This window comes from Bolinopsis microptera, chromosome 7 (genome assembly GCF_026151205.1).
Source record: "Bolinopsis microptera isolate Bmic1 chromosome 7, MBARI_Bmic_1.0, whole genome shotgun sequence".
Lineage (NCBI taxonomy): Eukaryota > Metazoa > Ctenophora > Tentaculata > Lobata > Bolinopsidae > Bolinopsis > Bolinopsis microptera.
Genome location: NC_087078.1, coordinates 18574600 through 18594407, shown reverse-complemented (window position 1 = coordinate 18594407; position 19808 = coordinate 18574600). Strand labels below are relative to the sequence as shown.

At 37.3% G+C, this 19808-nt stretch overlaps 2 protein-coding genes across 2 annotated transcripts; both read right to left on the bottom strand.

Moving 5' to 3' along the window:
* Positions 1 to 62: 62 nt before the first annotated feature.
* On the bottom strand, positions 63 to 7105 carry LOC134818082 (uncharacterized). Its single transcript, XM_063827496.1, has 7 exons — positions 6930 to 7105; positions 6667 to 6747; positions 6203 to 6341; positions 5766 to 5881; positions 4668 to 4859; positions 926 to 1354; positions 63 to 790 (listed from the first exon to the last, which is right to left on the bottom strand). Exons 1-7 carry the CDS (start codon positions 7065 to 7067, stop codon positions 635 to 637), a joined length of 1251 nt encoding a protein of 416 aa, XP_063683566.1. The 5' UTR covers positions 7068 to 7105; the 3' UTR covers positions 63 to 634.
* A 3269-nt stretch (positions 7106 to 10374) lies between these two features.
* On the bottom strand, positions 10375 to 13883 carry LOC134817865 (ADP-ribosylation factor-like). The gene is made up of 4 exons (XM_063827216.1): positions 13829 to 13883; positions 13479 to 13669; positions 11539 to 11736; positions 10375 to 11341 (listed from the first exon to the last, which is right to left on the bottom strand). The coding sequence occupies exons 1-4, from the start codon at positions 13881 to 13883 to the stop codon at positions 11255 to 11257; spliced, it is 531 nt and encodes a 176-aa protein (XP_063683286.1). The 3' UTR covers positions 10375 to 11254.
* Between the last annotated feature and the right edge of the window lie 5925 nt (positions 13884 to 19808).

Sequence of the window (19808 nt, the reverse complement as noted above, 5' to 3'; positions counted from 1 at the left end):
TATGTCCTGTCCTTTTTGGATTCCATGAGACAAGCGGACATAGACGGACGTGACACCCCCCCAATATGAAACGTTGTATTATAAAATATAAACATTATTTAAAGAGCTCGCAATATTCTTCATCTCGCTAAGATCGCTATCAAACATCTGAAACATTGTCACGTGATTATGTTCACGTGTGAATAATTTACCTATCATGATCAGTATCATTAAACAATTATGGAATTGTTTCAAAGTTTTAAACCTGTTACAGGGTGTTACAGTTACATATTCGAAATAAATATGACTTTTTGCAACTAACGACAGAAACACTGGCAGGCGTCATAATATTATGAGCGCAAACTTCTGACCCAGACACACTGGCATCGAGTAAAAAATACTCTTTTCATCTCATTCACCTTCCTTCATGGTCAAGGACGAGGTTCAAAAACAAATATAGGATATAAATAAAATTCATTTACGATTAAAAAGAATCCGTGATCCTGAATTAAAATAAGTTATCTATTTGTAGATGAAACTTGGTCCGTTCTCATATATATTATATGATTTAGCGGTTCATCATGACACTCTTCTGTAATGTTCACAGATCGTAAGCGGTGCTGTACTTATACGACGATTGCTTCATCGCCAGCATTCATAATTCAACAAATATCATGAACAGGTCTTTCAAACTGCTTAGCTCTTCCTTACTAGCTTTCCATTCCTCCTCAATGTCAGCAAAGCTCTTCTTCAGTCCGGAAAGAGATGCAGTGGTGCTTTCAGCCTGTATCTTCCATGAGTTCAACTGAGCCTGAATTGTAACCATGGATAAAGACAAATTTAAAAACAAGCACAAATTTTCCATATTCTTGAATTATAGTTAAAGTTATTTTTGCAAGCAAGTAAATTAAAGTAACAAGAAATCACTTGGTTTTACTATTTCCACCTGAAGTCGGTCGATCTGTAAAGACTGATCTTTGTTGGTCGTCTTAAGGGCCTTCATCTCCTTGGATTGCCTGCTAAGATTCCGCTTTACTGAATTGGAATTAGAGCGGTTGTTCGATTTTATGAAACGGTACCTATATACTACGCTGGGTCGGCATGATTGGCAGTGGATGATGGACGTCTGCTTCGGCCTTGGTCTCAGAGTGCGTTGAGCCGGAATTGGGGCTGAAGCTGTAACTGGAGCTGGAGCTGTAACTGAAGTTGCAACTGGAGTTGGAACTGAAGAAGTCCTCGCTACTAGGTCATCATCCAGAGGAGAGTCTAAGAAGCTCTTTCTATCCGCCTTTGGGTTCTCGCTTTTGGAATTCCGAACTGCTACTTGGTTGCGGCTGTTGTGCCTCTTGACTCTCTTGAATATTTCGTTTGCCACCTGAGAGATATTGCATGATGGTGTATTCTTAAGCAAGGCAAACAACAGTGATGTCTTCGTGGCTGGAGCAATCTTAAGACTGCTCAAAGATATGACTAGTCGGTATGAAACTCGACTAAGTGATAAGTTAGAACACTGATCAAGAGCATTCTTGGGTGTAACATCTTCTTTGCTTAACCCCAACACGGCAGCTAAGTCCAAGAAAAACTGTTCTTGTCCTGGCTTCTTCTTTTGCTTCACCATATTGATATGCTAGCTAAGAGAGTGTAAGTGAGTTTTCAAAAAAAATTCAAAAATGGTGGTCGGTAATGGACAGACTGACACAATCTGACGTACACTGAGGATACAAGAGCTAAATCCATATACTATCTTGTACAAACAGCTAACCACACATATGGTTTTGCACAATCATCAACACAACACCAAGAACAAAAATCAAATGTGCATATGTACAACTAATTTTGTTCAAAATTTTGACAAAAAAGGTGGTCGTCGGTAATGAACCGACTGACACAAAAAGATTCGACTTTTAGTTTAGTATATAATTAGAATAAAACGATATGGTTTATATTCAGAATGATATGGTATAATGATCATTTATGATTCATTTAAGATTATTCTTTTTTTTTCTTCTTGCTGTGCTCGCTTCCTTTCTCTTTCTTTTTTTAGCCTCAATTCCTTTCTTAGAGGATATTTATTAGCCTTTTCACGGCTCTTCCTGGCATATTCCCTCTCTTTTTCGGCATGTTGTTGCCTCTTTCGTTTCTTGGCAGGTGTAGGGACCAGCGGTATCAGGTTCACAGGACTTGGTGGTTTTCCATCTGAGACGTGTGTGGTGACTGACACGGATTGTGCTGTGACAGTTTGGGTGGCAATTGTCTGTGTTGTGACTGTTGCTGTGAGGACTGTCCTGTAATTTTAAGAATTGAGTTGTGTGTGTATGCATGATTAATAATGACTTAGACTAAGCATAATATCTTAAAACTTAGTGTTCTGCAGCTAATTTAACATGTATCTTTGAATTAAAATCTGACCTTTCTTCTTCTTCAAATCGTGATATTAAATTGGTTCTGACTCTTTCTAGTTTGCTATTATATTTTTGCAATTTTCTACATCGTTGTGACATGCTATAGAAAAATTATGATTAAATTTTGCACAAATTATTTAATAACTTTAAATTGCTATCAACGATGATGATCAGGAACACATGACGTATCATCACGACGATTATTGGTCACTCGAAATCGACCCGTTAAGAATGCAATGTAAGTGCGATGGTTGTTTCTGCGTATTTGTTACCTGTTATTAATTAATCAACAGGATCAAAATGTTTATTGTATCGATAAAACATGGATTTTAAGGCATAAAGAAGCATTGCTGAGTTCTGAAACCAAGTTTATTCGATTTCCCATGAAATTTTAAGGTCAGGAATGGTCATAAAAATAAATTTTGAACAAGGTCGGTATTTTGGTAAATTTCTAGCTTTCTGTCAGAAAATACATCTGCGTTTCTATTAGGGGTAATTGGATATAAACTACAGTACAGCTGTACTTACACCCACATTCACAAGCATGCAAGCTCACCTGGTCAAAAGAGCGGGAAACGAAGAACAAGCTCTGGTGACGTCATAGTCACGTGACCACAGGCTCATAATCACGTGACCTCAGACCCAATCAATTGGGTTATGGCCTGCTCAGTGTTCAGCCCCCTGTCACCCGATCTTGGGTGACGTGCGACAACTCGTTAACCCAATCGATGTCTGGAAGGCTGCAAATGTTCACATGCCAAACTCACAATGGTTTTTCGGAGTTGTGCGAGATGACGATACATAGAGGCCGCAGAATTATGAGAACTACCAGATCCTGGTGGAACCTAAGCGATCCATGATATCACGACAGGCCCTACAATGTCAGAGAAAACAAGAGCTGTGGACATTCTTAACCCAATTACAACTCTTGCTGCATCTGCAGTTTGAAACCAGATTTAAACCAGATCTGCTCATTCAGAGCAGACCAGCATAATAATCGACCGAACCATTAATAACTTTTAAGGTCTCAATAAGATCATCTGTACAACGTCAAATAAGCCGCAACTGTACTCCGCAATTGAATACTATACTCTAAATGTAGTCTCATTGGAGCTTTGTAGACAGCAGTCGTCACAGATAAGCGAAATCCCGAAACTCAACAATGTGCAGGACCAGGTGGGACAGTAAATTACTCACAAGCTTGCCCAGCCCACAATAAAAATATTTGGTCAACTGCCCAACGCAACTTGTTTCAGTTACGAAAATTTTTACTGTAAAAATCCAAAATATAACACGTTAGGGATATATTCAAAGTTTTACACGCTAGCACTCAATTCTAAGATTCAAAATTTGAAATAAACGATTTTGGGAATATTTTACAGTTCACGCGCACGTTTTTACTTTTTTTGCGACGTGCAATACGCCGCTTTCATTTCATTAGCAACTTAGCAAACACTTTTTCGAAATTTTATGAAACTTTCTGCATCTATAGCAGCTCGTGGAATAATTACTGGCGAATTTCATTAAAATCATAAATACATCTTCGTGAGAGGAACTTGGGGATATACAAATATTTCAAATCCGCGGAAGTCAACATTTTTGGTTAGATATCTGGTGCAACGATTTTTTTATTTGACTCATTTCTCGAACTTCGATTGTGGAACTTAATCCCACCAAACATGCATACTATCGAAGATCCCCTACACTTTAAAGAAATGCTTACAACGTTTGTGAAATCATTCCCAGATGTAATGAGCCTCTAGTGGCAACTGGCAGGATACAGCTGTCGAAATGGAAACTAGTTAGTAGTTACTGGACTGGAGTGGAATAAAGCCAGCTCGCTGTCCAGGTGGTCAGCAACTCTGATGACCCGATAGAGAATTCTATGAAGCACACCAAGTATCCAAAGTAACTATAATTATTTCAACAATGTGTACTGTGTAATGTAAGAATACATTAATCCTACTAGCCGTTGTTAGTGGATTATGAATATTTTCTGGGAACTAATTTTCCCCAAACATTTCTGTGCAGGAATGTGTTGTCTATAGTCCCAGGAACCACCCAAAGAGTTGTAAAAGTAGATCTGATGGATACAACTAGCTAGAGCATATTAATTTCTGCAATTGCCGGCACTTGCAAGAGTGAAGTAGTGGAAAATATCAAAAACCGTATCCGCGTTTTCAGCACTTGTGAAATTAACTAAATTACTTACTAACTCAACTAATTAACTTAATACTAAATAAATAATAACTTAAAGAATTAACTAAATACTAATTTTCAGCTCACCTCAAGAGCAGCACTCCCATTCCAAGCAGTGCAATGAAACAGTATAGCGCACACATAGTTCTTGACTTGTTTGTCGATGCTGCTAAGAAGAGTGTTGAACATGCCCGGATAGAGACGAGCCCAGACGGCGCCCTGTACTGCGTGATTACCCACACACAGGTTACTGGTTAACTGGAGGGCTGCTCTGATCACCTGCCCGGGGTTATTTAATTATTTATTTTAATCTTTATGTTTATTTAACTAATTTTACTTCTTTATTTATTTTCCTCATTTCCTGTCTAATTATTTATTTGACTTTCTTGGTCACGTGACGGTGAATATGTTAACGGGACGGTTAAAGTGTAAACAATATCAGACAATATTTTGGTAAAGTTACAAAAATAAACAAGGCCAGCTTTGTGCCTAAATTTTATTTAGAAATTACTGTAGAGTGCAAAAGTAGCCACACAAATGACAATGCAGCTCATGATGTTTGTTTATCAGACCTGTTGTGCACCACAATGCAACTTATGTAAGTTACAGATTACAAGAGCAGTTTCAGTACACACTACAAAAGAACCAAACTGTATTCTTTTCTATTCCATTGAAGTTTTGAGCCTGAACAGTCAAACCCTAATTTAACCGTGGTCTATACCCGATTACCCGGGAGTTCCTTCAGTGGTGCCAACTGCCATTTCCATATCACCGAATTTTTATTGTACCACGTTATACAGCATGATACTTACACACAGATTGCACTTACATCTCCTTCCAATAACTACTTACTTTAATTTCAAAGCACACACTATTATGCTTAGCCGCATCATGATAGCACTTTTAAAGAAGTTCGTATGCTAGATCCCAACTAGTGCTTGAAGATTGCCCAACATGCACTTATCATAAACTGCACACATTTCTGTTGCCGGCTAGTCTACATAATACATTCTTATATTTGACGAAAGATCGTTAAAAGGGAGGAAAATCAATTAGAGAAAAAGTCATTGGAGAAGAAATCATCGGGGACAAATCATTGAAGAACATACCATAGCTCTATAGAATGGATTGTCAAGCTATTTGATTGATCTGCTGGACAGAAACGGGGAATATAATCGTTTTTACCTCGATACAAAGTGGAGTATATGTTAGAACGTAGGGTATCTTGTGTTTGACACGGTGACACTTTGTTCCTACGTCGTGGTAGAAGTAAACACTGTCCAGGATACAGTCCAAGAGACCTGGGATAAGGTGGTGTGATAAGTAGCATATACAATGGCTCCCATGTATAATTTCTCAGTTGTCATGCTCTATATAAATCATAGACCACACTATAACAACATATCTCTACTTTTTTTGTGAAATGTGAATTCTATATTTATTCTAGCTTGATGCTAATATTGCACCATGCTAGGAATAACAGAAAACGAGCTCTATTTGGACTAGCTTAAACTCAATAAAGATAAATGTTGTTCAAGCACACTGCACAGATGTGCTAGCTAAACTGTGAGTATAAAGTTACTTCAGATGCTGAGAAGTGAGATATTATGACGTCATGTCACCTGTTTTAACTTGAAGGAACTGGTTGCGGGGAAGGTTGATGACACTGTTCCGCAGAAGTCTGATAATATTAGCTGTGGCTATTATCGTCACAGTTACTGTATCTACATCACGCTGCGTCAACTTGGATAGGTTCTCTACCTGAAGATAAATACTGTTTGATTTCTGAATTTTTATTTACAATTGAATTTTATTATTATAGGATGTATGGTAATCAGTCTAGTCAGGAAGAAGCAAATACAAATTTGAATAGCAACACAGAAATTATTTACTAATTATAAGAATTAGTTATAGCTTCAATAACACAGTTTTGGAATGAAAAATGTATATTTATAACTAATTCCACTTACAAATTTGTGGAAACCTAAAAGATATCTAAGTTAATACCAAACATGTAATATTGAATTAACTTGCAAGTAAATTCAAATCAAGCTGTTTTAATATTTGACGTAACTGCTCACATTACCTTGTTTTTGACATCATTATTAGCAGCTTTGAGTAACGACTTCAAACTGTCGTACATTACCTCATCAAACTTCTCACGTGACTGAGGAATTGTATCGTGTAAAGGAAAATATAAAATAGAACTTATAACCAGTATATTTTAGGTAAATTTTTAAATTTTAAACTATTCTAAACCAAAGCAATGTGAAATTTAATTGAACTGCATTGGCCCTACTGAATGTGGCGCCATCAATATTGCATATAATTTGTTTAAAATTTACTTACCTCTGGTGATCGAGCCCATTTTAAGAGATCTGTCAACACTCTGGACAAGTCATTCCACTCAACATAAGGCTTGGCAGCATTAGGTCCAACCCATACACCTCGCCGAATGCGATCAAAGTTTGTGTCTACATCAACCATTCCAACAAATAACGTACATTCATATGTAAAATCACCTTTACAAAGAAAGAGTTAATAAGGAGACCAATATTCGATTTGTGATTTTGCCATCACAACAGAATTGCAAAGAGTATAATTATGGCAAAGAGTATAATTATGACATTTACCTTGGTGATCATAATTTTGTAAACAATACTACAATTACAAGAAATCTTTGCAATGTCTCCAGTCTCTCCAGTACCAAGATTTAAGCCTGGCAACAGTCAAAAAGTCAACCATATCCAATGCCTGGAAGCTTGGTAAAAACTAAAGGGGAATTGTTTGTCACAGTTGAGCTAAAATGTTGAGGATGACGCTAAATGAAGAATTGAGGATCCGCAGGTTCAACAAAGAACCTCTAATGAACTGCCAAGAGTGATTATGAATGAAGATGCATGATAGAGAGCTGCAACTAGTTCATCAGCAATTTCAGAATCCAGAACTAGTAGCAAATCACTGTACTATTACTTCTTTTTCTTCTTTTTTTTCTTTTTTAAAGAAAAAAAGGGGGACCCCCAACCCATGTAGCTGAGACACCTCACAGCAAGTAGACCAAAGTGGCTCTTGCTTGTGAAAGTTGTATCAACTACCCACCGAGGCGGTGGGTTGGAAGTCCCCCCTGGGATCATTTCGGCCGTACAATTTTACACAATATAAAAGCTACAATAAGTTATCTATAAAATTTACATAAACAAATTGTGTATATTTTGTTCATTTTTGAGTGTAAATTAATTTATTAATTTATCACAAATTATTTTATTATAATATAACCACTTATGTGAAATGGTTATTTTGACTTTAAATATTTGAACTAAATATGAATTGATTGTGGGTATAAAATAAAATTTGTTTTACTAAAAATTTGTTTTACTAAATTTAAGAGACCTCATAACTCGTCTTCTGAGGTATTAGTTTGAAGGATACGTCATCCAGTCCAAGGTGCTGGGCTTTTTGTCTTCCTTTGATTCCCCTGAGTGCTATGAGTGTGCTTTGTAGCAGATCAAACCTGAATCGTGTTCTGATGTGATTTTTGACCTGGCTCTTAGCTTCTTTATTGTGGTCAGCTATCCTTTCAGAGATACGATCTACAAACACAGTGCAGAGTGGGCCCATACCTCCGGATGTTGTAAAGACTAGTGGGACAAAGGACCCTTTCTTTGACTGAAGTAATCTCTCTTCATAGAGATCTTTCTTCTCTTTCTCATGCACACTGTAGATTTTATCTGGTGGCTTAAATGTATTAGAGTCGCAATTAGGATGAGTGACCCTGATGTCAAAGAATGTTCTTTCGAATGGTGCATACAGTCCAACAGCTGCTACATCCAGACGGGCTTTGGTCTTCCTGGGTGTTGGTCTTCCTGGAGAATGAAGTTGGTTTGACAGGCAGGAGTGCAGGTTCTATCCTTACATCCTTACACTTTGCTTCTTGAAGGAAGAAAGCTGCAGTGTCTCTAATGACATTGTGGCGCATGCAAATGTATCCACTGATTACTTGCATGCCAGTGAGCTAGCCATAAATGTATGGAATTTGAGCTGACCATCAAACTCAGTATGGGTGATGAATGCACGTGATGATTGATGTGGGATTTCTATAGCTAGGGCTAGCAAAATGCAAGACATCAGTTCTCCATATAAAATATCTCAACAATATCTGGGTCCATTTATCATTTACTGTAACAAAATCCATTTACATTACTACTATACTTTTCCTACTATGCTTTTAAATTATTCTCAAACAATCAAATTGACTCATGCATTCACACAGTGCTAAATCTTCGTGAGCTTTTGTGAAACAACTCATCTTGAGATCTTCATGTAAAAAATTAAAACTGTAGCGCTCGATTCTGGTGCAGTGTATTCGCGTATTTATTGTTGATTGTGCTTATTGGCGCGGCGCTAAAACAATACGTTTTATTATAATAAAGTAATAATATATTATAATAAGAGTAAAACAAAATTTAAGTAAAACAAAATGTAAATGCCATTACAATGAATAATGATATCATAATAGATATAAGTAGACATCCAATAACAAACTTGTTAGGTCCTGTGCAGTACAACTTTACTGGGCCGCGCCCAGCCTGTCATTCCGCCGAATCTCTATTCATATGTTTATGAAATGATAGCCTGAGGTCCCCAGGTAAGTACAACCCAAAATGTCCCCCGACTAACAAAATAAAAATAAAAAGAGCTAGCATGTTTTTGTAGCGCGATGCGTTACTGTGCCGCGCCGCGCACTCAATGAGGCTTCTCACAGCTAGATCGGCAACATGCGCTACTGTGCCGCGCCGAGCTGCTTGCTCTAACCAGAGCCCTCTCACTTGCAGTAGCGCGTCACGCAGTACGCGTAAACACATGGCTATGTTAACCGAGCTGCCATGAATTGACATTGTCAATTAGGCATGTTCATATAAGTTCTATCATATGAGTCATATCATATGAGTCCTTAAAACGTGCATACCTAAGCTGTACGGAAATAGGTATAATTCTAAGTCATAAATTTAGACTCAACATCATTTTTGAAAGAATATCATATTTAAAAAATATCAACAGTCAGAACTGATTAGCAAAATAAAGTATGTTGAAAGAATTTATATATAAATCTTTTGCTGCTTAGTTGACGGATATTTTGACCATTGTTAATGATCTGGACCGGCGAGAAGAAAGCGGCGCGCGCTACTTCATACTTCGAAGAAATTAAGACGAGTAACATCTGTCAATTATAAACCTACAAGGTCGAGAGCGTATTATGATTATGATTATAACATAGAAATTATGGCGCGGCGCTACTTGTCGGCGCTATTTGTCACGCTCACTGATTAAACGATACAATTTGTCAAGCAAAAATGTTTCGCGCGTTTCGTTTACGTTTCACATTTTGTGTGACCGAACAACATTCCAAACAAATGTACGTGATGAATGCCGGTGTACAGATTTGTTGGTGAGTGTGTGATTTGATTTGCGGAGATTTACAGGATTTGTGTGTATCTGTTGTGTTTGTGGGTGTGTGTGTGATTATAGACTGTAGTGCTTGATTTGTATGAACTGGTTTAAGATTAAGGTCATTGCAATGAAGCTAATTTTGTCATACGTTGTAGACCTGCTGTGCACGAAAGCGCGGCTATATCGCTCCACGATACTTTCGTCACTTAGTGATAATGGGGGTCACGACGTGATACAATATAAATAATGAAAAGTTTGTGTTGAGAATTTTATTTGCATGTTCGCGCGCTATATCTGACCGATTTGTGATATGCAACGTATATCAAAGTCCAAATAATACCAAATCTTGTCATAAAAGAATATACAAATTTTTCAAACAGTATACACATAATGTCACAATGACCCTATATAAAAATAACCCTTTAAAAACTCAATATTTTGAAATTCACCCTTGGCCTTGTGGCTCCAAGTTCAAATCTAAACTGTCTATATTGACAAAGTTCTTTCTCGTCTATCTTGTCATAAAATCAAAAATAAATAAATTCAAACTGAAACTTACAATCAAACAGAAACATAAGTTGGGGGTGCCGTTGTAAACACAATTTTCTCAGATTAAAGCACGAAATGTGACGTCACTACCCTAACTAACTGCCCGATTAATTTGAACTAACAATGCGATAAAAAAACAGATCCCAGAATGTCTAATTCAAAAATGAATAATGATTGTCCCGCCGTGCACTGCACTGAGCGGGCATTATTACGTATTATTTATAATATCAAATTTATCTACATAGAATTATTATACAGATCAACATTGCGAAGAACTCACTATGCTCTATTATTTTATAGATTTTATAGATTATTACCAAGTTCCTCATTTAAAGAAATCAGAACACTTCGCTTTAAACTTAACATGGCCCACAAAAGTTAACGCTGTAAATCGTAAAAGGATGGCCTATCAAGAACGGTAACCCAACTACCAATGTGATAAGTAATAGTTTCATCTGAATTCGTAAAAAAAGGGCAAATTGAGGTGCTCACCGTAATTTATTTTGTGATCCAAAGAGATAATCTGTTTAACTATTTAAGTATGATGGACTATAACATTCTTCTGAAAAAGAAAATCACGCTCAAACTAATCTGTTTTATCTAGGAATACAGTCTTCGGTTTAACAAACAAATGCGTTTCGGGGGCTTAGATTGCACTAATAGATAAAAGCTGTGATTTAGCTGTTGACCATTCTGGCGGAGAGCCAGTCAAATCCCTCGTAGAGACCGTCACCAGAGGTTGCGCAGGTTGCTTGGATGTGCCACTGAAATAATAATAAATTAGTTATAGTTAAATGTACGGGCTTGTTTTAAATTTGCAAACTACCAGAACATCGGTACACATATTTCTTGCCTTAATTCGATTGAAATGATTGAAGGTTTTTGGAGACCCGACTGTTGAGATCATTAAAAGTTTGAAGACGATCAAGTCTGATTTAAACGTCTTGAAATAGTGTCCTACCTGCCTGTTCTTCATTCCCTGGAGACCAAGTGCGTCAGTCACATCGGCAACAGAACAAGCTGAGGTAAGATCCTTTTTGTTGGCGAACACGAGAAGGATAGCGTCTCTCAGCTCATCTTCTTGGGTCATTCGTTCTAACTCCTTCCGAGCCTCTATTAAACGTTCTTTGTCGTTACTGTCCACTACGAAGATGATTCCCTGGTGGGGTCAATGTGAGGAACTTTTTATTTTAGAAAGGGAGGCTACACAGGAGGGTGTTATGAGATCACGCATCTATTATTATTAGAATGTGTGGAATGTTATGATGTGTTCGGTGTGGGTGTAATTCAATCATTTTCTGTGTGGAAACTTCTATTATTATTAGACGTACGGTCCGTTCTTCAGCACTCTCACAAAATGCGAAACTTTCCAGTTTCAAATGTCGCAATCAATGGTGAGTTCTATTGAGTATAACCTAATATGATTACGTGTACAGTTTCTAATTTTCTATGTGGCATTGTTGTTTTAATATACAGCTATTCAATCAACACAAACGTCTCAATAGACTGTTATACAAAACGCTGTTAGCACTTTTCCAGAAGATGAATCTGAGACAGAAGATGAATCCGAGATTTTGGAAACATTTGAGACAAATTTTGATACATGTTTTTTCGCTTTATATGTCCGTGAACTGAGTGGAATTTGCTATGGTATGATAGAGGGGCATGTGTACTAACATTTTCAGCCTCCTGTGAAATATTCCCTGATTTATGGAATGAATGAAATGAACACAAAATGACAACAAAATGAACATTTTCTTTTCACTCCCCTGAATTGAGCTAAAACCGATTGGAATCAATCGGTATTGATACCAGAAGTGTCCCTGGGAAGTTTAGTGAGCCTAGCATGTTCATAAAGGGCTCTGGGGCAATATTTCCATTTCGGTTTCAGAGTAGTTGAGATCGTGGAAACATTTGAGACAAATTTGGAACCACACTTTTGTAGCCATATTTATGCTTGTACTGACTTGGAATCTATCTGGTATGGTAGAGGGACACATATACTAACATTTCCAGCCACTTAGAAGTGCAAAGTATAATTCCCCTGGTTCATGGAATGAATGAAATGAACACAACATGAACATTTTCCTAGAATCCCCTGAATTGAGCTAAAACCGATTGGAATCGATCGGTATTGATCTCAGAAGTGTCCCTGGTAAGTTTGGTGAGCTTAGCATGTTCAGAAAGGGTTCTGGGGCAATGTTAAAATTTTAGTTTCAGAGTAGTTGAGATAACAAATATATCATACATACTACATAAATAGTGGAAACATTGGAGACAAATTTGTATAATATCATTGACACCGTGTTCAGTGTACAGATTATGGCGATGTTCGATGTCAACAGTCGTTATATCTGTATATGTATCACTTTAAAAGGCCTGCGATAGAGTGGGTCGAACTATCAGCTTCTTTCTTCTATCTCAAAACTAATTAATTCATGGCGAACTCGGAACTACACCTCACCTCGACATCCTCAAGTCCAAAAATTCCCTTATTCACCGAAGACCTTCTTAACACAACCCTTCTTTCTATATTTGGCGGAAATCCCACTAAGCGTTTATACTTAAATCTTACAACTTACAGAGACGCCAAAAAGGACATTTGGAAGACGAAACCAGCAGTATATAGAATAGAGATACATATCATATTCTGCACTATAAAAAAACAAATCAACAACAATAAGCTATGACAATTATGAGAATTGAATAGAATGTAACCTTACGTAACTACACTCATAGATAATAATAACTAATGGGGATTAAGACGTTTAAACCTTACAAGTATTCGTTATATTCGGGCAAAAAGCTAATAGTTTTCGGTATCAGTGATTTGAAAATGTAAAGTATTTAAGTACGCCACATATCAACGAAACAACGCAAAACTTCTTCCTAAAACGTTACCTGAGTGTTTGTATAATAATGTTTCCAGAGAGGTCTGAGCTTGTCTTGACCGCCGACATCAAACACTGTAAAACTGACGTTCTGATACTCCGTGGTCTCTACATTGAAACCAATGGTGGGTATCGTGGTCACTACTTCTCCGAGTTTCAGCTTGTATAGGATCGTGGTCTTACCTGCTCCATCTAACCCCACTGAAAGTGAAATTATCGTGTAAGGTTACAGATGATTTGTTTATAGGCTTAGGTTATTTTTATAGGGAAAGGGTTAAAATTTAGGATATAATTTAACGAAATTATTTGTTACACAGTATGATCTGATTAAACAGTGTAAAACTGACAATATAAACATACCCATGAGGATTCTCATGATGGCCTTCTCTCCAAAGACCTTGTATATATACTCCATCGCTAGAATAGAGTATTTGTTCAATTTAGATAATCAATTTAATTGGTGTAAAAAGAATGTTAGATACGCTCCCCACTTTAAAGCTTTAACTAGGTGCTTCTGCATGCTTTTATGGTAACAAAATACCAACAAGTAACAACCTAGTAACATAAAACATGTCCTCAGCGGTCAAACCAGTTGGTAATCTAGTATCTTATTCATTATCATTGGTCAACATAAGTTTAAACAGAAATAGAAATTGGAAAATTTGTTTGACCAGCCCCACATGTAAAATTGTTAAAACAGGTGAAACAAAGAGGGTGACCTATATGTGAATTGGTGGATCAATTGCCCGGTAGATAGATGGATAGAAAGGGTTTATTAAAAAGTGCCATATGTATTCAATATTAGATGCCGATACTTTCTGTTATCTAGATACTTTCAAATTGATAAGAAGACAAACCAATCTTATCTGTAAAGGAGAATGCCAAAATTGTATTAATCACAGATGACAATTTTTAACAGCCCTTTCAATTCCATCACAAGTAGATGATTATAAGAAGCAATAAAACAGCACAATAAAAGGACTTGCAGTGGTATTATGGTATAATTAACTCGGTAAAATCAGACGTTTCGCGTTTAAAAAGTCGTGAAATCGGGTTTTGCGCATGTGTGTTAATTTGCTTTATCATGATCCCAATTCTCTACAAAATAGCAGTAGCACAACTTACGAAAACAAATTTTTGTTCGAATAAATGATGAACATTTAAAACACACCTAACATCTTCTGACAATAAAAGGACTTGCAGTGGTATAATTAACTCGGTAAAATCAGACGTTTCACGTTTTAAAAACCGAGAAATCGGGTTTTGCGCATTTGTGTTAAATGAATGCAATATATTTTAAAACAAAAATTAAAACTAGTTAACACAACAAATGGACACTTATAATTTCATATTCTACATAATATGTGCTTCAAAACTTGTCTGACTGATCACTCAACCCCTTTCTAATGTACTTGCCTCTAAACTGTATCCTCAGCAGCACTAATATAACATATATCACCAATATCGTCACTTGAAATCGAGAAATGGCAATAAAATCATACTAAATGTTCTCAAAAAAGGTTAAAACTTGTGTACAAAATACGATTTACGAAACATTCCCAGCTGAATTCTACATTTTACACTTGGGTGCGATTAGATTTTGACCGTTTTGTGTACATTTGTACATTATTTCAAATTTTTGTATTATCTTCACGATTACTTTAAAACCAAAACTAACTCGAATCTTAATATTAAAAATTTTAATAATATAAAGCTTAGACAGCAGACAGCGCAAATATCGTTTTACGAGCCAATTGTCACGTGCGCACGTCTGACAAAATGATTATATGTTCAAATTTTTTTTTTAAATAGTAATTATTCAAACAATATACACATAATATAGCAATGACCCTATATAAAATCAACCCTTTAAGAATTCAAAAAATTCCCTTAACAATCAAAAAATTTTTACCCTTGGCCTTGTGGCTCCAAGTTAAGTTTATATCAACAATGTTTTTTCTCGCACCTCTGTCTCCACGGAGAGAAATCACTGTTGTTCTGAGGATTTCAAAGCGAAGGCGCTTTCTTATGTATCCTACAGCGTCTGAGTACCTCTGGCCAGTGTGGTACTCTATCTTACTCCATCTTACTGGCCAGCTTCTTGACCAGTCTCTCAGCTTCACCACCCATTCCACCTGAAGTCGAGAACACTAAAGGTGTGAAGCTTCCTTTCTCCACTTCAAGAACCCTTGCATTGTAACATCGCTTTTTCTCATTTTCATGGGACAGGTACATTGCTGGTATCGGTTTGCTTGCATTGGAGGGGACTGGGGCATGAAATACCCTTACATCACAAAATGCCCTCTCTGAAGCATTCCAAATCGATCTTGCAGAAATGTCCAGCCTGGCTTGGTCTCCTAGGACTGTTTCCTTTGGTAACTCTATACCATCAACTGGAAGAAGAACTGGCTCAGTCTGCACATCCTTGCATTTCACAGTTCTCATTAGTTCTGCAAAGGTGTCTCTCAGCGAGTTGTGCCGCAGTGACACATATCCACCAAGTTTGCAGATGAGCGCATGGTTTGCTGAGTATTTCTGGCCACACGTACATGATTTAGGGCAGTCCTTTAAGTTCAGGTTGTATCTGAGAGCTATTGCATCTGAGAACTGTTGTTTATTCATCAGATATCCATACTCTTTTAAAGGTAGTGCTGTTAACCAAGCACTTGCCCCTTTCTCAATTTAAATATTAAATTTAAGCCATAAGCATCTGATTTAACTGAATTTACAATACTAACCTTTTTCAGCTTGTAACTTTGCAATTTATGCACTAAAATCCTGTCGTTGCCCAGTAGTTTACCTGGGAACCTTGCTCTATCCAGAGCCCTTGCGCTTGCAGTAGCGCGCGCCCGCCTCACGGCGCGAAAGCACATGGTTAGGTGAACTGGGAACCTCAGGTTATTATATTTATGTTCATAATCATAGAATAGAGATTAAGCGGAATGACAGCCTGAGCGCGGCTCAGTAACCGATCGACGATGCGAAGCAAGAACAAAGAATGCTAGTTCGCGCGGCGCGTCGAATTGGCGAAGTCCTTCAAGTAGAATTGCCTCTTGCACCGCCTTCGGTGGTCACGCGCTACTGCAAGCGAGAGAGCTCTGGTTAGAGCAAACCCAATAGTGTATTGCCCTACAATAATTTATTTTGTATTGACAATTAAAGTTCACACATTTTTATTTTTGTTAAGTATAGGAATTTTTAAATGTGATTGATTAAAAGTATAAAAGCAAATAAACCGATTCTTATATTATTTTAACCTTTTATTATATTTAATTTTCCGGCCCAGGCCTTAACGGGTGATATTTGTAAAATATTTGTTTCAAATATTACGACCGTCAACGTGTCCAACTCGGCGCGCGTCCTGGTAGGTTATGTAAGTTAAATTTATTGATTCACGATTTCAATCCTTCGCAGCTCGGCGAGGCCCAGTGGTGCATTTTGCCGATCTACAGAAGGTTGCGAAAAGGATTATTTGATGCGCGGCGCGGCCCAGTAGTGCATGGCGCTACAAATAAATTTATTACTTACAAGCCCGTCAAATTTTTAATTTTTATTCTTATTAGATGTACCGCCTCAGCAGACAGCAGTATTATTTAAAGTACACTATTACTTTGTAGCGTGATGCACTACTGGGCCGCAGCGAGCTGTGAAGGAATGACTTCCTGAATCAAATTATTACTCTTAACATAACAGCACTTTGTTTGTGTACCAAATGGTTTCTTTTCTGTTGCTGTCGGATTCTCTTTATTAGGCCTACTTGACTGCAGGAGATCGTTGCCTTATACTAATCTTTGCCTTATACCTGTCCCCCCTGTGATAGACTATACAAGGAATAAATCTTGTGTATCTTTTCGGCTACACAAGTTGCAAGTTATCAACGCCACCTCTAGATCACATTTGTTGTTCTAACTGAATAGAGCTCCTATCTTACTATATATAAAGCGAGACGATATATATCCGTACCATTGTACTGACACCATGGCATCAACTTAAACACGACTTTTCGCAAAAACCGTAAAAGATATAAAACTGAAACCTTTTTTACTGGGTCAAATGTCTTAATGGCATTCAAATCAGCATGAAAAAAATGATAAATAGGCCGATAAACAATAATTTTAGTGCCCAAATTTTGGATCCCCAAGTGGTGTCAAAAACGCGAATTAAATAGGTAATAATTTAGTTCGTCTCTTGAGTCTTGACACCACTTAATATAAGGGTTAAACAGGTTCCTGCTAGTCAAATTAATATGCCAAGCATTATTGGTACCCAAAGAGATCCATGGTTAAAAAATGCTACTTTGCCAGCATGTAATCCACTGATCGATTGTGGTCGATCCCTTGCAGTGATCAAAACGTAATGTTTGTTACAGGGTCATGATCGTAACTTAGCCACGTTTGTCATCAACCCACATGGTTATCAAGATTGATATTATTCAATTTTCTAATGCTTTTATACCAAGCAACTTAATTAAGGAGCATATTTGCATTGTCAGGATATATTATGCCTATTTGATGGGGAAATAATTGTTTAAAGCATGTAATTGCAGACTTATCATTAATATTTAATGGGCCATTGAAGTTCCTTCACCCGTCATTGCTAAATGAGAAATAGAGAAACAAAATAGAGAAACTAACCCCTCTCTCGATTCAATCACTTACCGCAATTTAAATACTTATTTTGCTGAATGGAGTTGGGTTAAAACATATTAAAGTGATACGATAGTCTAACTTGTAGAAGCTTTCAATAAACATGTGTTAATCGTCGTCAGCTGAAGGTGATGTGGTGGACAATGCTTTTATGTGATGGGAGTTGTGTCAAGGATGAAGGTTGTGGGTGGGAAAGTCAAAATTACAGTACAAGGTCAATTAAAACTAGGAGAAAAAAATGTAGGCTTCTGTTGAGGTTGAGAAGAAAATGCCAGATGGTCTGGACTTTAAGGATTTGGTAATCTTCGGAAAGATGGGGTCCCATAGGGAACTATATTTGGGTGCGCGGTCTGTTCTGTTCATGGCTGGTTGTCGGAATTGTACAGCTGCGTGTTCTGTGAGGTCAAGTTGGGAGCGTGAGGTAAGGGATTTGAGGACTGCTATGGTGTTCCAGGAGATGGTGTGGCCGGTGGTCAGGGCATGATGTGCGGGGGCCGATTTGATTCTGTCTGTGGTTTCGTCAATGGCGGTGTTGAGTCTATAACATCGTTCGTGTTCTTTCATGCGGTGAATCGAGGGTCTGTATGTCTGTCCGGTGTATTTGGAGGGACACTCTGAGCAGGAAATTTCGTAGATGGTGTTATGAGTGAGTTTAGTAGGGGTGTGGTCTTCGTTTTGGTGAGGAGGTAACTTCTTTTGCATTTCTTAAGGTTTTGTTTTCTGACAAGTGAATAGATATAACAATCATCATAGAACATTCGAATCCCTAAGTTTGGTTCTAATTAACTAATTTGTGGATTAAGCTCTTATTCTAAATAATAACAATTAAACGTTTCGGTGATTGTTATCCACTCTCTGTCTCAAATAATATGTGCAGAATAGTAATTGCGCTATTTCATTGTGTTAGTGTGGCTCGTCGTTGCTAGCCCATGCTGTCGAATCCATTGCATCCTGATTATCGTACGAATAACTCTAGCTACATGGGCTGTAAATGTGGGATTTTTGAAGTTGACTCCAAATCTGAATTTGTTATTTAGATACTTGTGCAGAAAAATACAAATTTACAGACCGGATTCATATCAGTTTGTTCACCAAATATAAGTTATTCAAACAATGTACACACAATGTCACAATGATCCCATATAAAAACAACCCTTCAGAAATTCTAATGTATTCCCTATCTCAAATATTGTGAGAAACATTTGAAAATTACCCTTGGCCTTGTGGCTCCAAGTTCATATCGAGACTATCTATATTAACAAAGTTCTTTCTCGCACCTCTGTCTCCCCGGAGAGAAATCACTGCTGTTCTTAGGATTTCGAAACGAAGGCGCTTCCTTTTTGTTTACCAAATAGGTTAATGCGAAGTTACCAAAGTTTGAATTTCTATTCTGCAGGCGTACGCGGAAAGGTTAAAATGTTCAGGTTTTTTTCTATCCATGGCTTGATGAAAAGCCGAACTCAAGTTCAAGTCTAGCGATTGAAAATAGTTAAAAACAAGGTAGGAAGTAGTGTGGCATGAAGAAGCTTTCATGCGTTTAATGTGTCTGCTGGGCCAATTTCTCAAAGCGTTCGAAATACTACTCTGAACTAGGAGCAAACTTAGCAATATCTTAATCAGATGCAAGGCTTAATCAAATGCAAGGTTGATGTCACTCCTATTTTGATAGTTCGAGGAGTTCTTTTTCAAGTCAA

Bases quoted from the DNA above. Each gene is read 5' to 3' on its own strand.
- LOC134818082 (XM_063827496.1), bottom strand. From the start codon at position 7,067: ATGGTTGATGTAGACACAAACTTTGATCGCATTCGGCGAGGTGTATGG. The intron at 6,748-6,929 runs GTAAGTAAATTT...ACAATTCCTCAG, and splicing joins AATGGGCTCGATCACCAGAG to TCACGTGAGAAGTTTGATGA. The intron at 1,355-4,667 runs GTGAGCTGAAAA...AATATCTCTCAG, and splicing joins ATGGGAGTGCTGCTCTTGAG to GTGGCAAACGAAATATTCAA.
- LOC134817865 (XM_063827216.1), bottom strand. From the start codon at position 13,883: ATGGAGTATATATACAAGGTCTTTGGAGAGAAGGCCATCATGAGAATC. The intron at 13,670-13,828 runs GTATGTTTATAT...TTTCACTTTCAG, and splicing joins CATCATGAGAATCCTCATGG to TGGGGTTAGATGGAGCAGGT. The intron at 11,342-11,538 runs GTAGGACACTAT...TTATTATTTCAG, and splicing joins AGGGAATGAAGAACAGGCAG to TGGCACATCCAAGCAACCTG.